This window comes from Peromyscus leucopus, chromosome 12 (assembly GCF_004664715.2).
Source record: "Peromyscus leucopus breed LL Stock chromosome 12, UCI_PerLeu_2.1, whole genome shotgun sequence".
Lineage (NCBI taxonomy): Eukaryota > Metazoa > Chordata > Mammalia > Rodentia > Cricetidae > Peromyscus > Peromyscus leucopus.
Window position 1 is genome coordinate 77,882,904 of NC_051073.1, and position 22,723 is coordinate 77,905,626.

Below are 22,723 nucleotides of genomic sequence, written 5' to 3' on the forward strand. Positions count from 1 at the left end.
CAAAGATCGAATTTGAGAGAGGGCTGTGATAACTGGGAGTGGCGTCATCGTGAGTGCTGGAAATACAGGATTCCCTGTCTATTAAAGAGAAGATCATTAGTTTGGGCTTTGACTGTACTGTGGTTTTTACAATGGGGGGGGGGTCAGGAACTTTTCAGAACACCTGTAATTAAAATTACTTTTCCCTTCAGTGTTTGACTTTGGCAAAATTTGACAGATTTGGCAGAACTGTGCATTGAGCACGCACACCCCTGCCACCTAGCTTCTCCTACCGATTTTGTTTTAGACAAGGCTTCTTTGTGTAGCCTTGGCTGTCCTGGATCTCGCTCTGTAGACCAGGCTGGCCTTGAACTCACAGAGATCTGCCTGCCTCTGCCTCCCGAGTGCTGGGATTAAACCACCACCGCCCAGCTCCTACTGATGTTTTACCAAACAGCGTATCACGTAGATCTTCCCTCAGCTCAGCTAATTGGTTTGCTTTTGGTGATTCAAGGTAGGCTATCCTAAATGACGGGGTTCTGATAGTGTGTTTTCTGTCCAGGCCCTGTTTCAGTGTGACCACGTGCAGTATACCCTGGTTCCAGTTTCTGGGTGGCAAGAACTTGAAACTGCATTTCTTGAACATAAAGAACAGGTATGAAATAATGAATCTTAGAATGATTAGTAGGGTAAGTGTGTTTTGAAGTGTCTGTTTCCTTACACTTCAAGTTACGATGCCAGAATCAACATTTGCCCCCCCCCCCAAAAAAAATCAGGAATTTGAGGCAAACCTGAACTACATATAGCAAGTTTGAGGCCAGCCTCATCTACATAACAAGATCCTGTCTCAAAAATAGAAAAGGTATGCATGTGGACAGCACCTACTCTGGCCTCACGTGTTTTCCTAGGATACACCACTGCTGTCTACATTCCAGTTTCCAAACACATGTTTTCCCTTTGCATTTAAATGGCAAAACCAAGACTCCTTACCTCTCGACCTGGGGCCGGACAAGAAAGGGGACACGTACGGAGTGGGTAGAGTGTGTCAAAGGCCTCTAGAGTCCCTGACCAATTCTAGGGTGACTTGGAAGAGATTTATTCGTAACTGAAGTACCTGTACCAACTGAGTTTTCCCTTCAGTGCTGTGAGACAAGACCTTACTTGACAGCCTGTGCTGACCTTGAACTCTTGGGCAGTCCCCCTTCCTTTGACTTTCGAAGTGTTATATTACAAGTGTGAGCCCACCCAGGCAGTTGGGTGTTACTGAGGAAAGGTTTTCCTGTAGTGGGTGGTTCCTTTTGATAAAGGACTTACTATTTAGGAGGCCATAATGTATGGGCTGCCCAAGATTTCCTGCAAACCTAACCCACACAGTGCTTGCTGTGAATGTGGTAAGGCAGCAGGACAGTGTAGTTAGCAGTATTCAGAGAGACGTTGGTATGTGCATGGAGTCCTGGTCTGTTCTGCATTAACTGTTGAGTCTGTGCACAAGGCTTGAGTTTGCTGAGCCTCGGCATGCTCTTCAGGAAGCACGGAAAGCCTCAGTCCATTTTACAGTGTCATCTGGGAAAGGCACTAACCAGGCCAGCTGTGGGCAGTGTTCCTCCTGGGCCTGGCCACATGTGCTCGGCAGAGGAGCGCCGAGATTGACAGTGCTGAGGGGGGTGGGTGCTGAGGGGGGTGGGGCCTCCTTGGTGCAGTTCCTTTACAGTGTCTCTATCGCCTTTCAGTTCCGCTATTTCATCCTCATAAACTGTGGAGCCAACGTAGACCTGTTGGATATCCTCCAGCCTGATGAAGACAGTGTATTTTTTGTGTGTGATACCCACAGGCCAGTCAACGTTGTGAATGTGTACAATGACACTCAGGTACCTGGCCCTTTTAGAGCCTTCCCTTATGTGTGCTCTCCCTTTAATCAGTCTGTACCTTCTTATGCCGTGGCAGCATTGCATGGATCTTCTCTAGTTAGGGGGTATCTTCAGCGCAAGAACCCCATCTTACCTGCTCGTGGGCATGTGCACAACACGTTTGTGGAATTGCATCATCTGGAAAGTGAAGGATCAGGATATTTTAGCCCCAAATGGCTCTACTGTACTTATTCTGAACCTCTACACCTTAAATATGCAACCTAGCACAGACCAAGTCTGACTTGGTCTTCTTCCACGTGGCTTCAGACTCTGAAATCCTCATAGAAGAAACTTCTTCAAGAGAAATCAGTCTGGAATTGCTATGAGAGACAGAAATTGTATTGGCTTAGTGTAAGTCTCGACCTACTTGTATCTGTGTAAGAAAACATCTGAGACTGGGTACTTTATAGATAAAAGTTACATTTAGCTTACTGTCCTGGATATTCAAGAGTGTGGTACAAACATCTGCTGTGCCCTTGTGAGACCCCTATGGTGAATGGTCTCCCAGGAGAGGAAGTGTGTGGGAGAGGGAGAAAGATTCCATGGTGAGTCAGGAAACAGCAGCAAGCTGAGGAAGTTTTATGACCACCCTGCCGGTGGAGACCAAGCTTCTGTCTCTAGAGATGGTGTTACTGCATCAGCAAGGGAAGAGTTGCGACTGACTTAACTCTTTCCAGAACCTTTAAATGGCTCTACTCAACACCGTACACGGTCAGCAAGCTTCTGGCTTGGTGGACCCTTTGGGGGATAAACCATATCCAAATATACAACCATAGCAACATTTTCACATCCTCTATCAAAAGCCAACCATGGGACTTTTTTTTAATGTATAGCATAAGAAAGAAATGTTGCCCAGAGTAGACTGTAAATGCTTTTCACAATTTAGTTTCATAATCTCTGCATGCCATGTGGGACAGCTCTAGTGCTGTACTGAGCGGTACGGAGGAGCCTAGGGCTCTTCTTAGACAGGTGCTGTTCGTATGCACACAACACTTGGGGGTCAGCCGATTAAGAAGAAATAAGAGTCTACACAAGCATCATGAGAACTTGTTTTTTGGCAGGGGGAGAAGAAAATCATGATTGCTTTTTTTGTTTTATAACATAGATCAAGCTGCTCATTAAACAAGAGGATGACCTCGAAGTTCCTGCCTATGATGACATCTTTAGGGATGAAGCCGAGGATGAAGATCTTTCAGGAAGTGAGAGTGATGATGGGTCCGAGCCTTCTGAGAAGCGGACGCGGTTAGAAGAGGTACGTTGGGCTGGGTGGGCACTCTGGAGGAAGCACAGTTAGGAGAGTTATGTGTGAGCCAGGCGTGGCATTCTGAGGCAGGTCAGAGTCCTTCACAGCTAAGTGTCCTGCTGTCTCCAGTCCTCACCCGTCTTCCTGTCACAGAGCTCTGGGTGGTCTCGGGATGTCGGCTCGGACCTGCTCTCACGCTGCTCCTCCAGCCATCCCTTCATTTTGTTTACTTCCCAGCAGACTTGCTGGTACTTATCTGAGGAAAGCATAATCATACCCCGATTTAGATTTTATTTTTGAGGCAGAGTCTTGCAGTATAATCCAGGTTAGCCTCAAACTTTCATTCCTGTCCTTCAGCCTCCTGAATGCTGAGCCTACTGGTCTGTGCCTCTGTGGCTTCTGAGGAGACATCCAGTCATGTATTCTGCTTTCCCACACACATAAGGGATTGTAGGGGTTTTTTGGTTTTTGTTTTTGTTTTTTTGTTTTTTTTGGCTGTTGTTTTGTGTGTGTGCATGAGTTTTTGTTATTGCCTTTTTTTTTCTCTTTAATATTCAGGAGTTTGGGTTTATTCTGTGTGAGCTTCCTTTGGCTTTTTATGGAGATTTTTGGTTTTGGGGTGTTTGTTCTTTTTGAGGCAGGGTCTCACTATGTAGCCCTTCCTCGCCTTGATAAGGCATCTTTCGTTGGGGACTTTGTTCTCCTTCTGTTGGTGTGCCCAGGTTGGCAGCTTCTTGGCCTTCAAGTCTGGGTGAGCCAAAAAGGGAAACCAGGCCACACAGGGGTCCCTAACTCGTGCCTGTGCTCCCACCTTTGGAGTCGTACTTAGCCTCTGTAACATCTGTGGGTTTTAGATACGTCTAGCAGGCACTAAGGATCACAGCTCTATCTTCCTGGCTGTAATATCTAGGTATTTTGGATGCTTTATAGGCAGAGTGGCCAGATGCTGAGTGTAGCGTGGAGCACATGCAAGGAAAGCCTGTGCTCTTCAGTATTTGGATGGTGTCTGCCAAGTTCTGGAGGCCAAGTGACCCAGTCGCCCCCTTCCTCAGCCATTCAGGTTTCCAGGTATAGGCTGGACTTGGAGCATGGACAAAACCCACATTCTCCCTCAAGGGGTCTGTGCCTAGGGCTTCTTTCAAAGTGCCTTGTCAGGCTTAACCTTTTTGTCTTAGATTTTCTATTGCTGTGACAAAACACCATGACCAAGGCATTTTATAAAAGAAAACATTTAACTTAGAGCCCATGGTTGCAGGGGGTTTGAGTCTGTCATTGCCATGGCAGGCATCACACTGGGGCAGTAGCTGAGAACTTACATTCTTAACTGCGAGTAGGAGGCAGACAGAGCACACTGAGAATCGAGTGGGCTTTTGAAACCTCAGAGCCCACCCCCAGCAACACCCCTCCCACAAGGCCACACCTCCTAATCCTTCCCAAGCAGTCCCACCAACTGGGAAACAAGTGTTCAAACATGAGCCTGTGGGGGCCGTTCTCATTCAAACCACCACACTTTCCTTTTGTCACTATTTCAGGAGATTGCGGCACGAACCACAAAGAGGAGGCAGCGAAGAGAGTGGGAGGCCCGGAGGTGAGTCCCGTGAAGCAGCTCTGCGATACCTTTAGGGTATGGTTCCCAGGCTGCCAGACAGTGGTGGGCACGCCTTTAATCCCAGCACTCGGGAGTTCTGTGAGTTCAAGGCCAGCCTGGTCTACAGAGTGAGTTCTAGGACAACTAGGGCTACAAGTGAAACCCTGTCTCAAAAAAAAAAAAAAAAAAAGAGAGGAGTCTTGGGGCCAGTCACTTTGTGAGTGTGTGGTCATTGTCTTGAATCACCCTGTGTATTGTCCTTGGGTTCGTAGAATGACAGGACAGTCTCCCAAATCAGGCCTTTCTGTTAGGAATGATGCCTTTGCCAGATTTTTTTTCAGATGTAGATACTTTCATTTATTAAAATTTTTATAAAAGAACAGATACCTGCCAATTGTATAAAACCTTTCATTGAAAGAAATATGAGCAGAAACTAAGTTACCCATAATTTCTCTTACTGCATGTGTAAAGAAGTGGCGCACTTTGAGATGAAAATGCTAGAATGGTTATTTGAGCTTGAAGTAAACGTGTGTTTGAACTGGGCACAGGAGGAATTGCTTGCTAAAGATCTTAGCTATCAGCCTCTGTGGCCCAGCTGAAGGTTCTGCCCACCAACCACGGGAAAGAAGATTGCCCCTCCTATAAGAGACAATGTCAGGCCATTTCTGGAAGTGTAAGGATGGCTAAGTGGAAAACTGTCCATAAGCTGATCACAGTTCAAGGTGTTTGGATTTGTTTTCTGAATTTTTCTCTGAAATATGCTGAATTTCTCTCAGAATTATCCATATTTGTGCATATTTTACTATCAAACTATACATCTAATTTTGCATTTTCTACTTAAAATAGTGGAGACAAGGTCTTATTGTATAGCCCAGGCTAGCCTTGACTTGATTTACGATGCACCTGCAGCTTCCCAGGTGCTAAGAGTACAGGCAGGTACCACTATTTCTGACTATAATCATTTTTTATACTTCCGAATTCATTTTTGTTTTTTGTTTGTTTTTGAGACAAGAATCTCATGTAGTGCAGGCTAACATCAAACTTGCTATGTAGCCAAGGATGACCTTTAACTTTCTTAACTATTTTTTAGTAGTTCTTAACTATTTCTACCTCTCTAGTGATGAGATTGCAGGAGATTATAGGTATGTGCCACCACACCTAATTTATGTGGTCCTGGGCCATATCCTCAGGTCACCGATTTTTATACTTCTGAATAGTCTTTTAAAAACTACTTAGTGGCCGGGCGGTGGTGGCGCACGCCTTTAATCCCAGCACTCGGGAGGCAGAGGCAGGCGGATCTCCGTGAGTTCGAGGCCAGCCTGGGCTACCAAGTGAGCTCCAGGAAAGGCGCAAAGCTACACAGAGAAACCCTGTCTCGAAAAACCAAAAAAAAAAAAAACTACTTAGTGTTTAAGGCTGGGTGTGGTGATGTACCCATTTAAGTATAGCCCTTGGGAGGCAGAGGAAGGTGGTTCTCTGCAAGTTCCAGGCCAACCATGGCCACCTAGTGATACCCTACCTCAAAAAAATAAAAAAGGCCAGAGAGATGGCTCAGTGATTAAGAGTACCTGTTGCTCTTGCAGAGGACCTAGGTTTGATCTCAGCACCCATATGGTGACTCACAAGCGTCTGTAACTTCTGGGTACTCACAGGTACATATTCATACTCATAAAATAAATATTTAAATTTTTAGTATTTGTTTGTTCTCTGTGTAGTTTTGGAGCCTGTCCTGGAACTTGCTCTGTCGACTAGGCTGGCCTTGAACTCAGAGATCCTTCTGCTTCTGCCTCCCAATTAAAGGCAAGCGCCACCACCACCCAGCTTAGTCTGATTGTAATTTGTTATGCCAGATTCAGTTGACGGGGAAACAGGGAAGTGGATCTGGGGGAGAGGGAAGGTGGGGTGGGATGGGGAGGAGTGGAGGGGAAACTGGTGGGGATGTAACGTATGAGAGAAGAATTTAAAAAAGAAAAAGAAAAAACCCAATGCTGACCTTTGGCCTGTTGTTGGTTATTTGTACACTGTGTGAATATGTATTGCTGTGACTGGTGTAATAAAAAGCTGGATGGCCAGTAGCTAGGCAGGAGGTATAGACTTCCGGGCAGAGAGAAAACTCTGGGAAGAAGAAAGGCAGAGTCGCCAGCCAGGCTTGGAGAAAGGATGGGCAGTATTGAGATGAGGTAATACAATGTGACAGAACACACATTAACATAAATGGGTTAATTTAAGTTATAAGTGCTAGTTAAGAACAAGCCTAAGCTAAGACCAAGCTTTCATAATTAGTAATAAGTGTCATCATTTGTGAGCTAGTATAAGAAAGTACTGCTATTGGCCTCCATACACATGTACACACCTATACCACACCCAAACACACAAACAAATTTAAAAATTCTTAAAAAAATAAACTTAAAAAATGTGACTGAAAATCTTTTTTTTTCAGTGCTATTGAAAAAAAGAGGGTTTTATTCACATATGGAAATAGCATACTAAGCCCCATTAATATGCATAGTTAATGTTAATAAAAGACCAAAACAAAAGGAACAAGCCAACAGTAGTGACACACACCTTTAATTCCAGCATTTGGAAGGCAGAGACAGGTAGATCTCTGAGTTCAAGGCCAGCCTGGTCTACAGAGGAGTTCCAGGGCAACCAGGGCTATACAAAGAGACCTTGTCTCGGAAAAAAATATATATATATAAGACTAGGCACAAACCCTCATCAAGGTTTGACAAGGCAACCCCATAGGAAGGAAAGGGTCCCAAGTGCAAGCAAAAGAGTCAAAGGTATCCCCCACTCACTGTTAGGAGTCTCACGAGTACTAAATTTTACAACGTAGTATATATGCAGAGGACATAGTTCAGTCTCTGAACCCTGCTTAGCTGACTCTGTGGCCTCTGAACCCTGCTTAGCTGACTCTGTGGCCCCTGAGACACCTGTTCTCATGGTGTCCTCCACTCCTCTGCCTTCTTCTCCAGGGATCTCCTGGCTCTGCCTAGTTTTTGACTGTAGGTCTCTGTGTCTGCTTCAGTGGCTGGATGAAGTCTCTGATGACAGTTGGGCTAGGCACTGATTTATGTGTGTAGCAGAGTATCACTAGGAATCATTTCATTGATTTTATTTATTTATTTTTTTCCAGTTGTGTGTGGTTCTATCCTGGGTCTCTGTGCTGTACAGCCTAGCCATCCAGACAGTGTCAGGTGTGGGCTCCCTCTCATGACATGGGCCTCCAGTTGGGCCAATCATTGGTTGGCCATTCCCACAAGTTCTGAATCACCATTACCTCAGCACATCTTGCAGGCAAGACAAATTGTAGGTCGAATAGCCATTTCCTTGATGGCTAAGGATGTTGAACGTTTCTTTAAGTGTTTCTCAGAAATTTGAGATTCCTCTGTTGAGAATTCTCTGTTTAGATCTGTACCCCATTTTAAAATTAGATTTTGTTTAGGTTTGTTGTCTACTTTCTTGAGTTCTTTATATATTTTAGACATTAGCCCTCTGTTGGATGTGGAGTTGGGGGACATCTCTTTCCATTCTGTAGGCTGACATTTTGTCCTATTGATGGTGTCCTTTGCCTTAAAGAATTTTTTCAGTTTCATGAGGTTCCATTTATTGAGTGTTGTTCATAGTGCCTGTGCTATCAGTGTTCTATTCAGAAAGTTGTCTCCTGTGCCAATGCGTTGAAGACTATTGTCCACTTTCTCTTCTATCAGGTTCAGTGTATCAGGTTTTATGTTGAGGTCTTTGATCCACTTGTTCTTGAGTTTTGTGCATGGCAATAGATATGGATCTATTTGCATTTTTCTACATGCTGATGTCCAGTTAGACAGTGCCATTTGTGGAAGATATTTTCTTTTTTCCATTGTGTATTTCTGGCTTCTTTGTCAAAAATCAGCTGTCCCTAGGTGTGTGGATTTAAGTCTGAGTCTTTGATTTGATTCCATTGATCAGCCTGTTTGTTTTTATGCCAATACCATGCATTTTTTTTATTACTATAGCTCTGTAGTATAGCTTGAAATTAGGGATGGTGATAGCTCTAGAAGTTCTTTTATTATACAGTATTATTTTAGCTATCCTGAGTTTTTTGTTTTTCCATATGAAGTTGAGTATTGTCTTTTCAAGGTCTGTGAAGAATTTTGTTGAAATTTTGATGTGGATTGTGTTGAACCTGTAGATTGCTTTTGGTAAGATTGCCATTTTCACCATACTAATCCTACCAATCCATGAGCATGGGAGATCTTTCCATCTTCTGATATCTCCTCCAGTTTCTTTCTTCAAAGACTTGAGGTTCTTGTCTTTCACTTGCTTGGCTAGAGTTACCTCAAGATATTTTATATTATTTGTGGCTATCGTGAAGGGTGTTCTTTCCCTGATTTCTTTCTCAGTGTGTTTGTCATTTGTATATAGGAGGGCTACTGATGTTTTGGTTTTTTTGTTTGTGTTTGTTTGTTTTTAATTGATCTTGTATCCAGCCATTTTACTGAAGTGTTTATCAGATATAGGAGTTCTCTGGTAGAATTTTTAGGGTCAGCTTATGTATACTATCATATCACCTGCAAATACCGATACTTTGACTTCTTCCTTCCCAATTTGTATCCCCTTGGTCTCCTTCAGTTGCCTTATTTATTATTATTATCTAGCTAGAACTTCATTTACTATATTGAATAGATAGGGAAAGAGTGGACAGCCTTGTCTTATTCCTGATTTTAGTGGAATTGCTTTGAGTCTCCATTTAATTTGATGTTGGCTATTGGCTTGCTGTAAATTGCCTTTATTATGTTTAGGAGTGTTCCTGTATCCCTGATCTCTTCAAGACTTTTATCATGAAGGGATGTTGGATTTTGTCAGGCTTTTTCAGCATCTAATGAGATGATAAGTCTGATAAGATTCTGGGCTAAAATCATCTGGCCCTGGGCTTTTTGGGGGGTGGGGGGCATTTGGGTGACTTTTAATGACTGCTTCTATTTCCAAAGTTAAATCAAGATCAGATAAACAATTTGAATAGACCTATAACCCCTAAGGAAATAGAATTACAGACCAATTTTCCTCATGAACATAGATGCAAAAATATTCAGTTGAGTCCATTGCTATTGAGATATCAATGACCAATGACTATTAGTTACTGTTATTTTGTTGGTGGTGGTGGTGGTAGAGTGTGTACGTATGCGCACATGCATCCCTTTTGGTTTTGCTGGTGTGAGATTGTCTAGCTCTCGCTCTTATATTTAGCCCATTTCTATTAATCTTTAACTTGCCACGTGGCTTGTGGCTTACCAGTACTTTACATCTTCCTTGTCCTGGCAGCAGCGGCGGGGCCTCCAGGCAGTCTCCCTTTCCTTCCTCCTTCCTCCTTCCTCAATTCTCCTCTCTCCTTGTCCCGCCTATACCTCCTGCCTGGTCACTGGCTAATCAGTGCTTTATTTATATAGAGCGATATCCACAACATCCTTAGGTTGGAGTTTTCCTTTTAGTACTTTCTGTAGGGCCAGATATTTGGATAGATGTTATTTAAATTTGACTTTAGAGTCTACAAGACATCTGTCCAGGCCCTTCTAGCTTTTAGAGTCTCCATTGAGAAGTCGGGTGTAATTCTAATAGGTCTGCCTGTATATGTCACTTGGCCTTTTTCCCTTGCAGCTTTTAATATTCTTTCTTTGTTTTGTGTGTTTAGTGTTTTGATTATTATGTGTCATGGGGATTTTCCTTTCTGGTCCAATCTATTTGGTGTTGTATATGCTTCTTGTATCTTTATAGCCACCTCCTTTTTTAAGTCAGGAAAATTTTCTTCTACGATTTTGTTAAAAATATGTTCTGAGCAGGGTGGTCGTAGCACACACCTTTAATCCCAGCACTTGGGAGGCAGAGACAGACAGATCTCTGAGTTGGAGGCCAGCCTGGGCTACAGAGCGAGTTCCAGTACAGCCAGGGCTGTTACACAGAAAAACTGTGTTGTAAAAAAAAATTGGGGGCCTTTGAGCTGGTTATTTTTCCTTCTTCTATTCCTTTTATTCTTAGATTTGGTCTTTTCACAGTGTACCGTATTTCCTGGATGTTTTGCATCAGGCAATTTTTACATTTAACATTTCTTTGGCCAATGTATCTATCTCTTCTATTGTATCTTCAATGCCTGAGATTCTGTTCTTTCCTGTCTTGTGTTCTGTTGGTGATGCTTGCATCTGTAGTTCCTGTTTGCTTAACCAGATTTTCCATTTCCAGAATTCCTTCAGTTTGTATTTTCTTCCTTGCTTCTATTTCTAGTTTCAGGACTTGAACAGTTTTATTTGTTTTCTTCAACTGTTTGTTTTTTTCTTGGCTTTTAAAAGGGATTTATTTCCTCTTTAAGGACCTCTCTCATCTTCATAAAGTTGGTTTTAAAGTTGTTTCCTTGTGCTTCAGCTGTGTGGGAATATTCAGGACTTGCTATAGTAGGCTAGCTGGGCTCTGGTGGTGCCATATTGCCCTGGCTGTTGATTGGGTTCTTACACTAGCATCTAGGCATCTGAGTTTGGGGTGATTATAGGTCTGGGTGCTGATTTCTGAGTTTGTCTTTGTTGATGGATGTTCAGTTCCTTGGTTTCTGTTTCCTCTCAGGTCTTCTGGCCGAAGTGGCCTGTGATTAAGTAGAGGGTCTCCACCTAAGTTGGGGACTGGACTTATGGTGGCAGGAGTGGCCTCTGATCTAGCAGGGGATTCTCAGCAGGCTGGGATATGGTGACAGGGAGGGGGTGGCGATTGGGCATATGCCAGACAGGCAGTGACAAGGACAGGAAGTTTGGTGTAGGGTGGGCAGCAACTAAGAGTTTTAGCAGTCTGTGGGCAGGGGTGGAGGATGGGGGGCTTTACATGGAGTTAGGGCCTTCTGCATGGCCTCTGGTGGAGCAAGGGGTTTCCGCTGGAGTTGTGGGCTGGAATATGTTCAGGGTGTTTTTCTTGACTGCTTTCAACTTTATTTTTTGGAGGCAAGGTCTCTCACTGAGCTTGGAGCCCATAGTTTGGGTAGACTGTCCTCCAAGCTTTGGGGATCACCTATGTCTGCCTCCCCTCTCCTAACGCCAGTACACACAACACTTAGCTTTTTATGTGGGTGCTGAGGACCCAATCCAGTTCCTCATGCCTGCATAGTAAGTATCCTTAGTCAATTGAGCTATCTCCTCAGCCTTTTTATTTGTGTATTTAGAGACTTTGCCTAACTTGTAGCCCAGGCTGGCCTTCAACTGTTCAGTCTCCTGTCTCAGCCTCCTGAGCACGGGCATCACAGATGTGTACCACCATATCTGACCCTTTCTCCATTTTTAAACTGTAGATTACTTCTAGTACTTCACCATTGCAAATAAGTCTATGGTTAATGGCTTTGTGCAGACAATGTCAGGGCTCAAGCCCCGGGACAAATGGCTGAGGTGCCTATTTAACTTGTCAAAGTGGACCGGGCTGCCAGGTTCTCCCAGCATCCCCTAGTCCCTACTTGTAAAGGTATGGCAGGCATACCCAGCCCTCTACCCTAAACTCTCCAGCCCGTGGGCTGGGCTGCCCTCCCGTATATATCCAGTGACCCCTTTTGTCTACCCTTTACCCTTCTGGCTTCTTGGTCTGGCTTTCCCTTCCCTCCCTCCTCACATGGCCCAGCCCAGTCTGGTCATGTCACTCTGGACTCTCCCAGATGTCCCTGCCTCTGGCTATGCTCTCCCTTTTATCTACAGTAAACCTTCTCCTCTACCACACCTAGGAGCAGTCACGTCCTTCCTTTTTCTTTTCTTTCTTTCTTTTTTTTTTTCTTTTTTTGTTTGTTTGTTTTTCGAGACAGGGTTTCTCTGTCCAGCTTTGTTCCTTTCTTGGAACTCACTTGGTAGCCCAGGCTGGCCTCGAACTCACAGAGATCCTCCTAGCTCTGCCTCCCCAAGTGCTGGGATTAAAGGCGTGCGCCACCACCTCCCAGCTACGCCCTTCCTTTTTTTTTTTTTTTTTTTTTTTCCATTCACACAGTATTGTGTCTTTCTTGTTTTTTGAATCGCTTTGAGATAATTTTTCAGGAACAAGATTCTAAGATCATACCTGCCTAAAACATATGTATACATTCTGCTAAAGAATCAGTAAGTTAAAACACATGGTAGCATTTAATTTGCTTTTTTTTTTAACTAAAGTTTTAGCCTTTTAAAAAAGTTTGCTTTCATGTCCTGCTGCTTCCAGTCAAAGACACCATTTTGTGTTGTTACAGGAGAGACATCCTCTTTGATTACGAGCAGTATGAATATTATGGGACATCGGTAAGTATGAATAGATCTGATGCACTATTAAGTTCTGACTCTAGGGGTCAGTGTCCTAGGATGTAAGAGAGCAAAGGTTTGACAGCCAGAAAAACCTGGCTTGCGTCAGAGTTGTATCTCCCCAGCACTTGCCCTTGGGTGGTGGTACTGCCTCTCTGAGCTGTCCGCTCCTGTTCCTCTGGAAGCTGACTAGAATGGATGCTTCCCAGTGCAGTTTGGTGGTTTGCCTTATCATTTTATTTATTTATTTTTTACTTTATGGTGGTACAAAAGTGGTACATAATCAGTAAAAATCAAATGTTTTGAGACAAGGCCCTCTTATACAGCCCTGGTAGCCCTGAGCTCCTGGCTTCAAATGATCCTCCTGCCTCCACCTGAGTAGCTGGGAGTATAGTTATACACTACTATACCTACCAAGACCGTAATGAGACTCTTTCTGCTCCCTGGAAGCCTTGACATCAGCTGTTCTGCTTTTCCATGCCCTTCCCACTGTGGTGACTGAAACTGCAATCCAAAGTACATCTTTCCCCTTTGTAAATAATAATAATAATATGCTTTTTTTTCTATTCAGATTTTGTAGTGCTAGGGACCAAACCTAGCACTCAAACGTGCCAGGAAAGTGTTCACCAATGAGCCACCCCTCAACACTTGCTAATTATTTTTAATTCTAGAATCAAGCAAAACTTTATTTCATAAAGTAAAGCCAGACATGGTGGTGCACATCTTTAGTCCCAGCACTCGGGAGGCAGAGGCAGGTGGATCTCTGAGTTTGAGGCTAGCCTGGTCTACAAAGTGAGTTCCTGGATAGCCACGGCTGCACAGAGAAACCCTGTCTCGGAGAGAGAGAGTGTGTGTTCTCCATGCTTCACATTCTGAATTTTGAACTTTTCTAGGCTACTCTCTGATTGTGCCTCACAGCCAAGGTGGTCTAAAGCATCTAGTCAGCCAAGGGTCCAGGGCAACCAAACATGCTCTGCAGGGTGGCACAACTCAGCTAAAATGCTGGGCAAGCTAGATGTATTGAATGCTGCTTATTTTGTCTTGTTTTCGCCAGGTTGGGTGTACCCATTATAAGTTGAGGGCATCTCCACTCCTTCCAGAGGCAGCTGTTAGGGTAGTCTGCCCTCATGCCGGGTATGCTGGCAGCTATTCTTGTTCATCATCAGAAATACAAAGTAACGGAGCTAGGGAGATGGCTCAACAGTTAAGAAAGCAAATAAATACTCTTAGAGAGGACCCAGGTTTGGTCCCCTTTCATGGCAGCTCACAGCTGTCCATGAGTCCAGGTCCAGAGTATCTGCCCCCTTCCTCTGTGGGGTACCAGGCACACATGTGCACAGACAAAACCCTCACACATAAAATAAATCAAATCATTAAGAATACATATTAAATTGGGCATGGTGGCTGTTTTAGTTATTGCTAAGATGAAACACCGTGACCAAAGAAACTTGGGGAGGAAAGGGTTTGTTTCATTACATTCCCTCACTTCATCACTGAGGGAAGTCAGGGCAAGATCTCAGAACAGGGAGGAACTTGGAAGCTGGAGCTGTTGCAGAGGTCATGGAGGAGTGCTGCTCACTGGCTTGTTCCTCGTGATTTGCTCAACTCAGACCAGGGATGGCCCCACCCACAATGGGCTGGGCTCTCCCCTATCATCCTGAATTAAGAAAGTGCCTACAGGCTCGTGGACCTTATGGATGCATTTTCTCAATGAGGCTTCCCTCCTTTCAGGACTTCAGTTTATGAAACGCTAACATCAAACTAGCTAGCACAGTGGCACACCTTTAATCCCAGCACTTGGGAGGCGGAAGCAGGCAGATCTCTGAGTTCAAGGCCTGACTGCCATCCAGAGCTATATAATGAGACTCTTATCTCAAAATAAATAAGTAAATACATCTGTATTAATCTCTGTGCAAGATTAAAGTGTAGAATTACAGTGGCACATCTGATTTTTAAATAGAATTTAGTGTAGAAAGCCTGTTGCTAGGCTGTTAGTGTTGGCCAGAGTTTTGGGCCTTCACTAGCTCCAGAAGATACATGGTTCTTAACATATGTTAATTTGATTTAGGATTTTTTTGTTTACTTTATGATAGTGCAAAAGTGATATATGCTCAGTACAAATCAAAATTGTTTTCACTGAAAACACTGTATTCAGTCTTCAGATTGGCTCTTAGACCTTGGACTCTTGATACTGTATTTCCCATGTTTCATTTGTAGTCAAGTTTTGCCTCTGGCTTTCTGCTCAGCTCTTGCCGTACATAGGGAGGGGACTGATGTTCTCAGAAATGATACCTGACTTTCTCCAGATACATGGACAATTCCCTTAAAATTTGCTCCCTGGAGGAAACCACCATCTCACCTTAAGTGTGCTGGTCAGACATCCGTTACCTTCACAGTCTCACCACTCAGGTTGTTACCTCTTCTCTTCAGGGGGAGTCCAGAAGCCCCTCCCACTTTAATATCCCGGCGACCTGGGGATGAATCTGAGGCTGCCTCCAAGCAGGAAGAATGCAAATGCATAGTAGACAGTCAGACAGCAGGGCCTCCTGACATAGGTTCTCAGTGTCGCCTTGAGCATCACCTGTAAGGTGTACAGAGGTCTCTGCACGGTGCTATGCCTGGGCTTCCCTCTGGGTGGCACTTTCTTCCAGTCTTCATTTGCTACATGATTAAAAACACAGATATAAGTGACTTTAGATAGCAGAGACTAATGTTTGAGTCGGTGGAATTACTCTGTCATCCTTCCTTCAGTCTGATGGGACATTTTTCTCACGTGCTGGAAAGAGGCCTGAATACCGATTTGTGGGCCTTGGCTGGGCTCCTTATCTTAGAGCTGTCCCCACTGTATTGCCCCTTCTGTGAACTCAGTGGCTTTTGGCTTCAGGCTTTTCTGCTTTCTTGCAGTCAGCCATGGTGATGTTTGACCTGGCATGGATGATGTCCAAGGACCTGAATGACATGCTGTGGTATGTAGCACACACACATTCCTGTACACCCTACAGCATCCATGTTGGGAGTCCTGACACCAGCCAACATCAGTGTCACATGACGGCCCCTTGCTTCCCCCAGGAATGTTAGGCGCGGCCCCTCCCAGGATGATTTCTAACCCCAGTCTTCCAGGGGTTAAATGTGAGGCTAGGGGACTTGTAGAGGTCAGTGCAGCTCCTGTCTCCACCCTAATGCTTAGCCTTATGCCCTGTAAGTACACTAATTTGAGGTTTGAGTGAGATAGCCCTTACTAGGCATCCTTGCAGCCCTGGCACTGGTACAGTCCAATGCAGAATTGTCCCTGCCTATAATTTCTCTGTGCAGACTGCCACCAGGGCCTTGAACAAACACACAGACCAGTGGGCCTGCCAGTTCCTGCCGACTTGGTTGATCTAGAAATAAAATCTGGTCTTTATAAGTGAGAAGCAGTCTGACCTGGCTCCACTTCCTCGGCGCCTTGTTTGTGGTACTTGTTTTCTCTGCACTGTCTACCAAGGCTCCTCAGCTCCCATCACCACAGTGATGGTTACCTTTGCATAGAGTCAGGACAGGTTAGGACTTTGCAGGGCCACCTCTAGCCCTAGGGTGTTCCGCCATCCTCCAGGTGTGAGGGTGCTGGTCTGTTGGCCTACTCCATTCTCAGCTCTCATTCTTGCACTGTGTGCCATTACTTGGCCACTCGCCCACCAGCTGCCCCAGCCAGCTTGTGTGCTGAGTACTGACTTGGAGTCTATCATGAAAGATCCTACAGTCAAGTGAGGCAGGACTCCTGTACCAGTGATGGGTACCTGCTGGCTACATTGCTTTGTATTCAAGCTAAATTAGTTTCCTACTAGAGCCAGCAGCAACCAGTTTTGGCAGGAACTGGGGAGGGCTGGGCCTGGGTGTGTCAGTGTACCTTTCGTAGAGTACTTCTTCTACTGGGTTGGTGGCCTAATGCCTTCCTGTCTGACTTGTGATGGGTCCTTTAGGTCACTGGTTTACACTGGTGGCATCTGTCTGACCCATGTATAGTTTATGTCTACCCAAGCTTGGCCCTAGAACTGGAAGCCCGACCTTGTGTTTCTTCCACTATCTTAACAAAAACCTTGCCTTAGGTGTCCCATTTTTTAAGATGAGAGGTGCAATTTGAAAATGTCAATATTTCAAAATCACAGTAGAAAAGAAGCCCTAAGATGATTATTTACAAATCCTGGGACGGGCACAGTGAGTTGGGAGGCCATGCTAACATTACAGTCCTGGGAATGTGGAGCCTGGGCTGTCCATCATGTCAGCTGGCTCCATGAGACACAGCCTACCACTCTAGGCAGCTTGTAGCTGACTCCATCATCTTCTGCTTTCCTTCCAGGTGGGCCATTGTTGGACTGACGGACCAGTGGGTGCATGACAAGATCACTCAGTAAGGGAGATGCCCTCAGTTTGGGGGACAGCTCTGTGCTGTGTGCATGTGGCAGTCCCTGAGTTTGCCACAAGGAGATAGGAGGCAGTGTCATTAAAAACCCTGTGTGTGGGGGGAGGAGGGGGGACCTCCTCTCCTTGCCTGGGCTCTTGGGCTCAGTACCAGATCTCTGTCTTTGCTTGTGGCCTAGCTTGGCCTCTTTATCACCCTGAGAAGTCCACTGGGTGGAGCCAACAGTGGGAAGAAGGACTTGGCTTGACTTCTTCATCCTGTGGCCTAGAGGCAGGCACTAAGATGTAGCCTGTTAGAAGTAGGGGGAGACATTGGACGCATGTAGGAAGTAAGGAAAGAGAACGTGAAGGTCTGGGGTCCTGCCAGGAAGTACGGCTTTGATCTCAAAAGGGAAGCAGGGGACTTTAAGGAGGGCTGGTATAAAGTGGAGTCTGGTCCTCTGTGGGTGTGGCAGGCTCCCCTTCTGGTGGACTCTGAACTGGGGAAAGTAGTCTCTCACTCGCTCCCTTAGGCAATTCAGCCTCTAGATATCAAGCGGGACACGTAAGAGAATTAGCAGGTCGGGCCTGGGGTTCTAACCTCTTCAGGAGACCCCCCACGAGTGTCCCTGAGCATTGCCTTTAACTGTTCACCTCCTTCCTTGTGCAGTTTGCAAAATTCCCCACTGTGTACTAGACCTTCTAGGTGGCCCAGGAAGTTGAAAGAATCCAAGCTTTATCAGCGTTCTGTTGCTTGGGTTGCCCCTTTGAGCCGGCTTCGGCCTTGCGATGCCTCAGTCCTTCCCTGTTAAGGATGGTGTAGGGATGTTGGAAAGATGGTTCAGCAGTAAGAGCACCTGCTGCTCTTACAGAGGACTTGAGTTCAGTGCTCAGCGCAGCACCCACGTTGAGAGGCTTACAGCCTCCTATAACTCCAGCTCCAGGGGTTCTGACGCCTTCTAACCTTGTTTAAAAAAGGATGGCGTAGGGCAAGCATGTGAGTGAAATAGAATCTAGAAATGGTAGTGCATGCAGCATTAGGAACTTCTGCTCTTAGCCTCAGATGAGACCCTCTGGTCACCAGCGTGGCCCATCCCAGTGGGGTCTGCCTACCCCATCTGCATTTGCTGGCAATATATGTGCTAGTCTAGTTTCTGTGTGGATTATTGTTATGAGGTCTAATTGATTGTATGGCTGGACACCTAGCCAGCCCCCTCCATGCTGCTCACAAAAGGTGTTCCAATACCTAAAGATGGGATGTAGCCTGGCCAGAGGCCACCCTGCCCTGCTCTCTGTTATCAATCCCTGGCTGGCTAGTTCATACCTAAACAAGCTTCCTCAGTTGTCATTCAGGAACAAATATGCTTGGTGGAGAGTTCCCTGAGTTGGGGAAGGAGCTGGTTCAGCCTGCCATGCTTTCTTCTAGAATGAAGTATGTGACTGATGTTGGCATCCTGCAGCGTCACGTGTCCCGGCATAACCACCGAAATGAGGCGGAAGAGAACATGCTCTCTGTAGACTGCACCCGGATCTCTTTTGAGTATGAGTATCTTTGCAGCTTAGTGCCTTGGGGTTTAGGCAGATGCTCTCTGCTCCATCGCTGTGGTGATGGAGCTGCCTCTGTCCTCCTATGGGCAGTGTGTTCATGGTGTATTTGCTGGTCACAGACCGTGTCTGGGTCATGTGGGAGGTCATGCTGAGAGCTGACGCAAAGTGGACAGCAGTCCCTGGGCCCCAGGAGTTGGGAAGGAGGGGCACTGACAAGGAGAGAGGAGAGAGGTAGGTACACCAGGTAGCCAGTGGAGCAGTGGTAAGGCGCCAGCAAGACTGCGGTTAACCTGATCCCTGTAGAGGAGAGGCCTCTGGTGGGGACCAGGTGTACTCAGGCTGAAAGTGGTGAAGGGCAAGTTCAAGAACGATGGAAGAAGGGCTTTAAGAATAGGGAGGGTAGCCAGGCGGTGGTGGTGCACACCTTTAATCCCAGCACTCGGGAGGCAGAGCCAGGCGGATCTCTGTGAGTTCAAGGCCAGCCTGGGCTACAGAGTGAGACCCAGGACAGGCACCAAAACTATACAGAGAAACCCTGTCTCGAAAAACAAAAAACAAACAAACAAACAAAAAAGGCTTAGGCTGGGCTAGGCAGACCAGGGGCAACAGAAATAGTAACCTGAGCTGCTTACTCTGCTTCTCATGGTATATGGGGCTCTGACCATAGCGGCTGACTCGAGCTCTGCATCTTGGTCTGTCACAGAGAAAAAATGGCGCATGGTGCACAGGGAGGAAACGGTTCAATTTCAGATGCTCCCTGAATGAGTCAGAGAGCTCTGGGGTCTGCTGCCCCCAACATAGATGTGCAGATAGGCCCCAACAAAAGGGTCCCACCAACCCGGCTGTCCATTAAGAATTCTGGGTGGGTCCATACCAACCCAAGGAGAGGCCACTGATAGCTCCGTGCAGGTAGGGGGCAGTGGACACCGCTTGTGCTCCTTGACCTGGGACCCAGCCTCCGCCTGGCACTGTATCAGCACTGGTCCCTCCATGAAAGCCTGTACAACACCAGCTACACCGCAGCCAGGTTCAAGCTCTGGTCCGTACACGGGCAGAAGCGACTCCAGGAATTCCTTGCAGACATGGGGTGAGTGACTGCCCTGGCCTGTGGCCTCCTACCCTGTCCCCACCCTGTTGTGACTTACTTGGACATAAAGTACAGTTCCTCCTCCATGTCCTAGCTGGGGTCTGAATGCACTTGTCAGGACATCCCTGTGGGCACGCACAGTGGCCCCAGGGCAAGCCTGTCTCCCTGCTGTCGGTATCTGAGGTCTCACTCACACAGCTTGCTCCCTCCAGGCTTCCCCTGAAGCAAGTGAAACAGAAGTTTCAGTCCATGGACGTCTCCTTGAAGGAGAATTTGCGGGAAATGATTGAAGAATCTGCAAATAAATTTGGGTAAGTGCTTATCTGGATTACTCCCCCTAAAGACAGAGCTGCTTTAACCATACTGATGCCAAAGTAAGAACTAACCCCAAGGATGTACAAACTACTATAACTGACTCAAATTTGACTGTTTCTGAAATCCTGAGTTCTCCTTGGATTAAAATGCACCCTCCTGTTCCGAAAAGATGGTTCAGCAGTTAAGAATGCATTCTGTGGAGCTGGAGAGGTGGCTCAGTGGTTAGAGCACTGCTCTTCAGAGGACCCAGGATCAATTCCTAGCACAGCACCTTCATGGCAGCTCACAACTGTAACTCCAGCTGCAGGGGATCCTCTATCCTCTTCTGGCTCTTTGGGCATATGTACACATAGACACACATAGTAAGTTTACAAAAATGATTTAAAAAAAAAAAACTAAAATGCACTTTCTTAAACTGCCCATAATGTTTAAAGCTTTTCTTTCTTTCTCTTTCTTTCTTCCTTCCTTCCTTTCTCTCTCTCTTTTCTTCCTTCCTTCCTTCCTTCCTTCCTTCCTTCCTTCCTTCTTCCTTCCTTTCTTTCTTTCTTCCTTTCTTTCTTTCCACATAGTCCTATATATCTTAGAACTTAGAACTCATTTGTAGACTAGGCTGAACTTGAACTCACAGAGATCTACCTGTCTCTGCCTCTTGAGTGCTAAGATTAGTGTGCACCACCACACCTGGCATGTTTAGTGTCTTTAAATACTGGTACTGTGATGTAGACAGACATACTGGAATCAGAAATAAGACACCAGGACCAGGTACAGATATGGTGTGTCCTACCAGGTCTTCAGGCACCACTGAGGCCCTGTTCCCCGGGTGCTCTTGCCCAGCCAGCTAATATTAGGGCATAGACGAGAATCCTGCCCATACCTCAGGCCTGATGGGTATGTCCTGCTCATCCCTAGGCCAGCCAAGCAACTGAGGTCAGGGCTGCAGGGCCTGGGTGCTTTAGTCTGCCTCATCCTCCAAGCACTGGTCACACTGAGCGTTCTTGGGGACCTATGAGGAACTTTAGGGTGTCTGTTAGTCTAGTCTGGGCATAAGAGCTTTCTCACAAGTCGAGAGTGACAGCCACATTACTTCCTCCCTTGACAGGATGAAGGACATGCGTGTGCAGACTTTCAGCATTCATTTTGGGTTCAAGCATAAATTCCTGGCCAGCGATGTGGTCTTTGCCACCATGTCTCTGATGGAGAGTCCCGAGAAGGATGGCTCGGGGACAGACCACTTCATCCAGGCTCTCGATAGCCTCTCCAGGTAATGGGTGTGATCCAGGCAGCCACCCCATGGCCTCAGTTTCACACTGCACAGGGAGACCAATCACAAGGATGCCCTGGGCATGAGAACGGCTGTTCCATAGCAGCTACAGAGAGTTAGCTGTTGCTAAGCTGCTGGCCCTGCCCCAGTGTTCCCTTCTTCTTGAAATAAGAACTTAGAACTCATTTGTAGACTAGGCTGAACTTATAATCTGTAGCTCAGGCTGGCCTCACATTTAATGCTTAGCCCAGGCTGCCTTCAAATTCATGATCCTTTTGCCCTAACCCCCCAAGTGCTGGGATTGGTGATATGCACACCATCCCCAGCATCCTTGAGTCCTAGGGTTGGTGATGTGCACACCATCCCCAGCTTCCTCGAGTCCTAGGGTTGGTGATGTGCACACCATCCCCAGCATCCTTGGGTCCTAGGGTTGGTGATGTGCACACCATCCCCAGCATCCTTGGGTCCTAGGGTTGGTGATGTGCACACCATCCCCAGCATCCTTGGGTCCTAGGGTTGGTGATGTGCACACCATCCCCAGCATCCTTGAGTCCTAGGGTTGGTGATGTGCACACCATCCCCAGCATCCTTGAGTCCTTTCCATTCCCTTTGTCATTGTCTTTTTCTTCTGCCTTCTGACTCTGCTAAGACATTGTTATTCATTCTTGTTTTTCTTCTAATTCTTCATTTTTCAATTCTTTTATTTCTAATTCTCCTTTTGTATTTTAATGTATCATGAAGTAGGACATTCCAGTATTGGAGTTGTGACTTTCTGGAACACTAGTGTGTCAAAGGTGATGTCACCCTGCTTCTCATTTTGTTATTTGTTTATTTTTGTTTGCTTGCTTGCCTGTTTGTTTTGAGAATCTCACTGTGTAGCCCAGGTTGGCCTGGAACTAACTATATAGACCAGACTGGCCTCAAAGTCTCAGATACTCACTTGTTTCAGCCTCCCAAGTTCTGGGGTTAAAAGTGTACCACCCAGTTCAGCTTGATGTTTGTCTGTTTTTAATAATGACTTCATGGGGTCCAGACTATAATACTTTAGTCATATAAATATTTGAATTTAATTCTATAGGTTTTTACAAAAAGGCTTGTTCATGTTGCTTTTCTAATTTAATAGAACTGCTGTTTATGTAGGACCTTGCCTTCTGGGTTTC

The 22,723-nt window shown here is 45.8% G+C and overlaps 1 protein-coding gene across 1 annotated transcript in view; it reads left to right on the top strand.

Moving 5' to 3' along the window:
- Cdc45 (cell division cycle 45) overlaps positions 1–22,723 on the top strand; it is a 37,954-nt gene that overhangs the window by 951 nt on the left and 14,280 nt on the right. Inside the window, exons 3-13 of the mRNA XM_028854172.2 lie at positions 542–634; positions 1,710–1,847; positions 2,992–3,138; positions 4,662–4,717; positions 12,927–12,975; positions 15,880–15,941; positions 17,312–17,362; positions 18,779–18,898; positions 19,856–19,987; positions 20,200–20,298; positions 21,402–21,563. Coding sequence (XP_028710005.1) covers positions 542–634; positions 1,710–1,847; positions 2,992–3,138; positions 4,662–4,717; positions 12,927–12,975; positions 15,880–15,941; positions 17,312–17,362; positions 18,779–18,898; positions 19,856–19,987; positions 20,200–20,298; positions 21,402–21,563 — 1,109 coding nt within the window. The remainder of the gene's footprint in view (positions 1–541; positions 635–1,709; positions 1,848–2,991; positions 3,139–4,661; positions 4,718–12,926; positions 12,976–15,879; positions 15,942–17,311; positions 17,363–18,778; positions 18,899–19,855; positions 19,988–20,199; positions 20,299–21,401; positions 21,564–22,723) is intronic.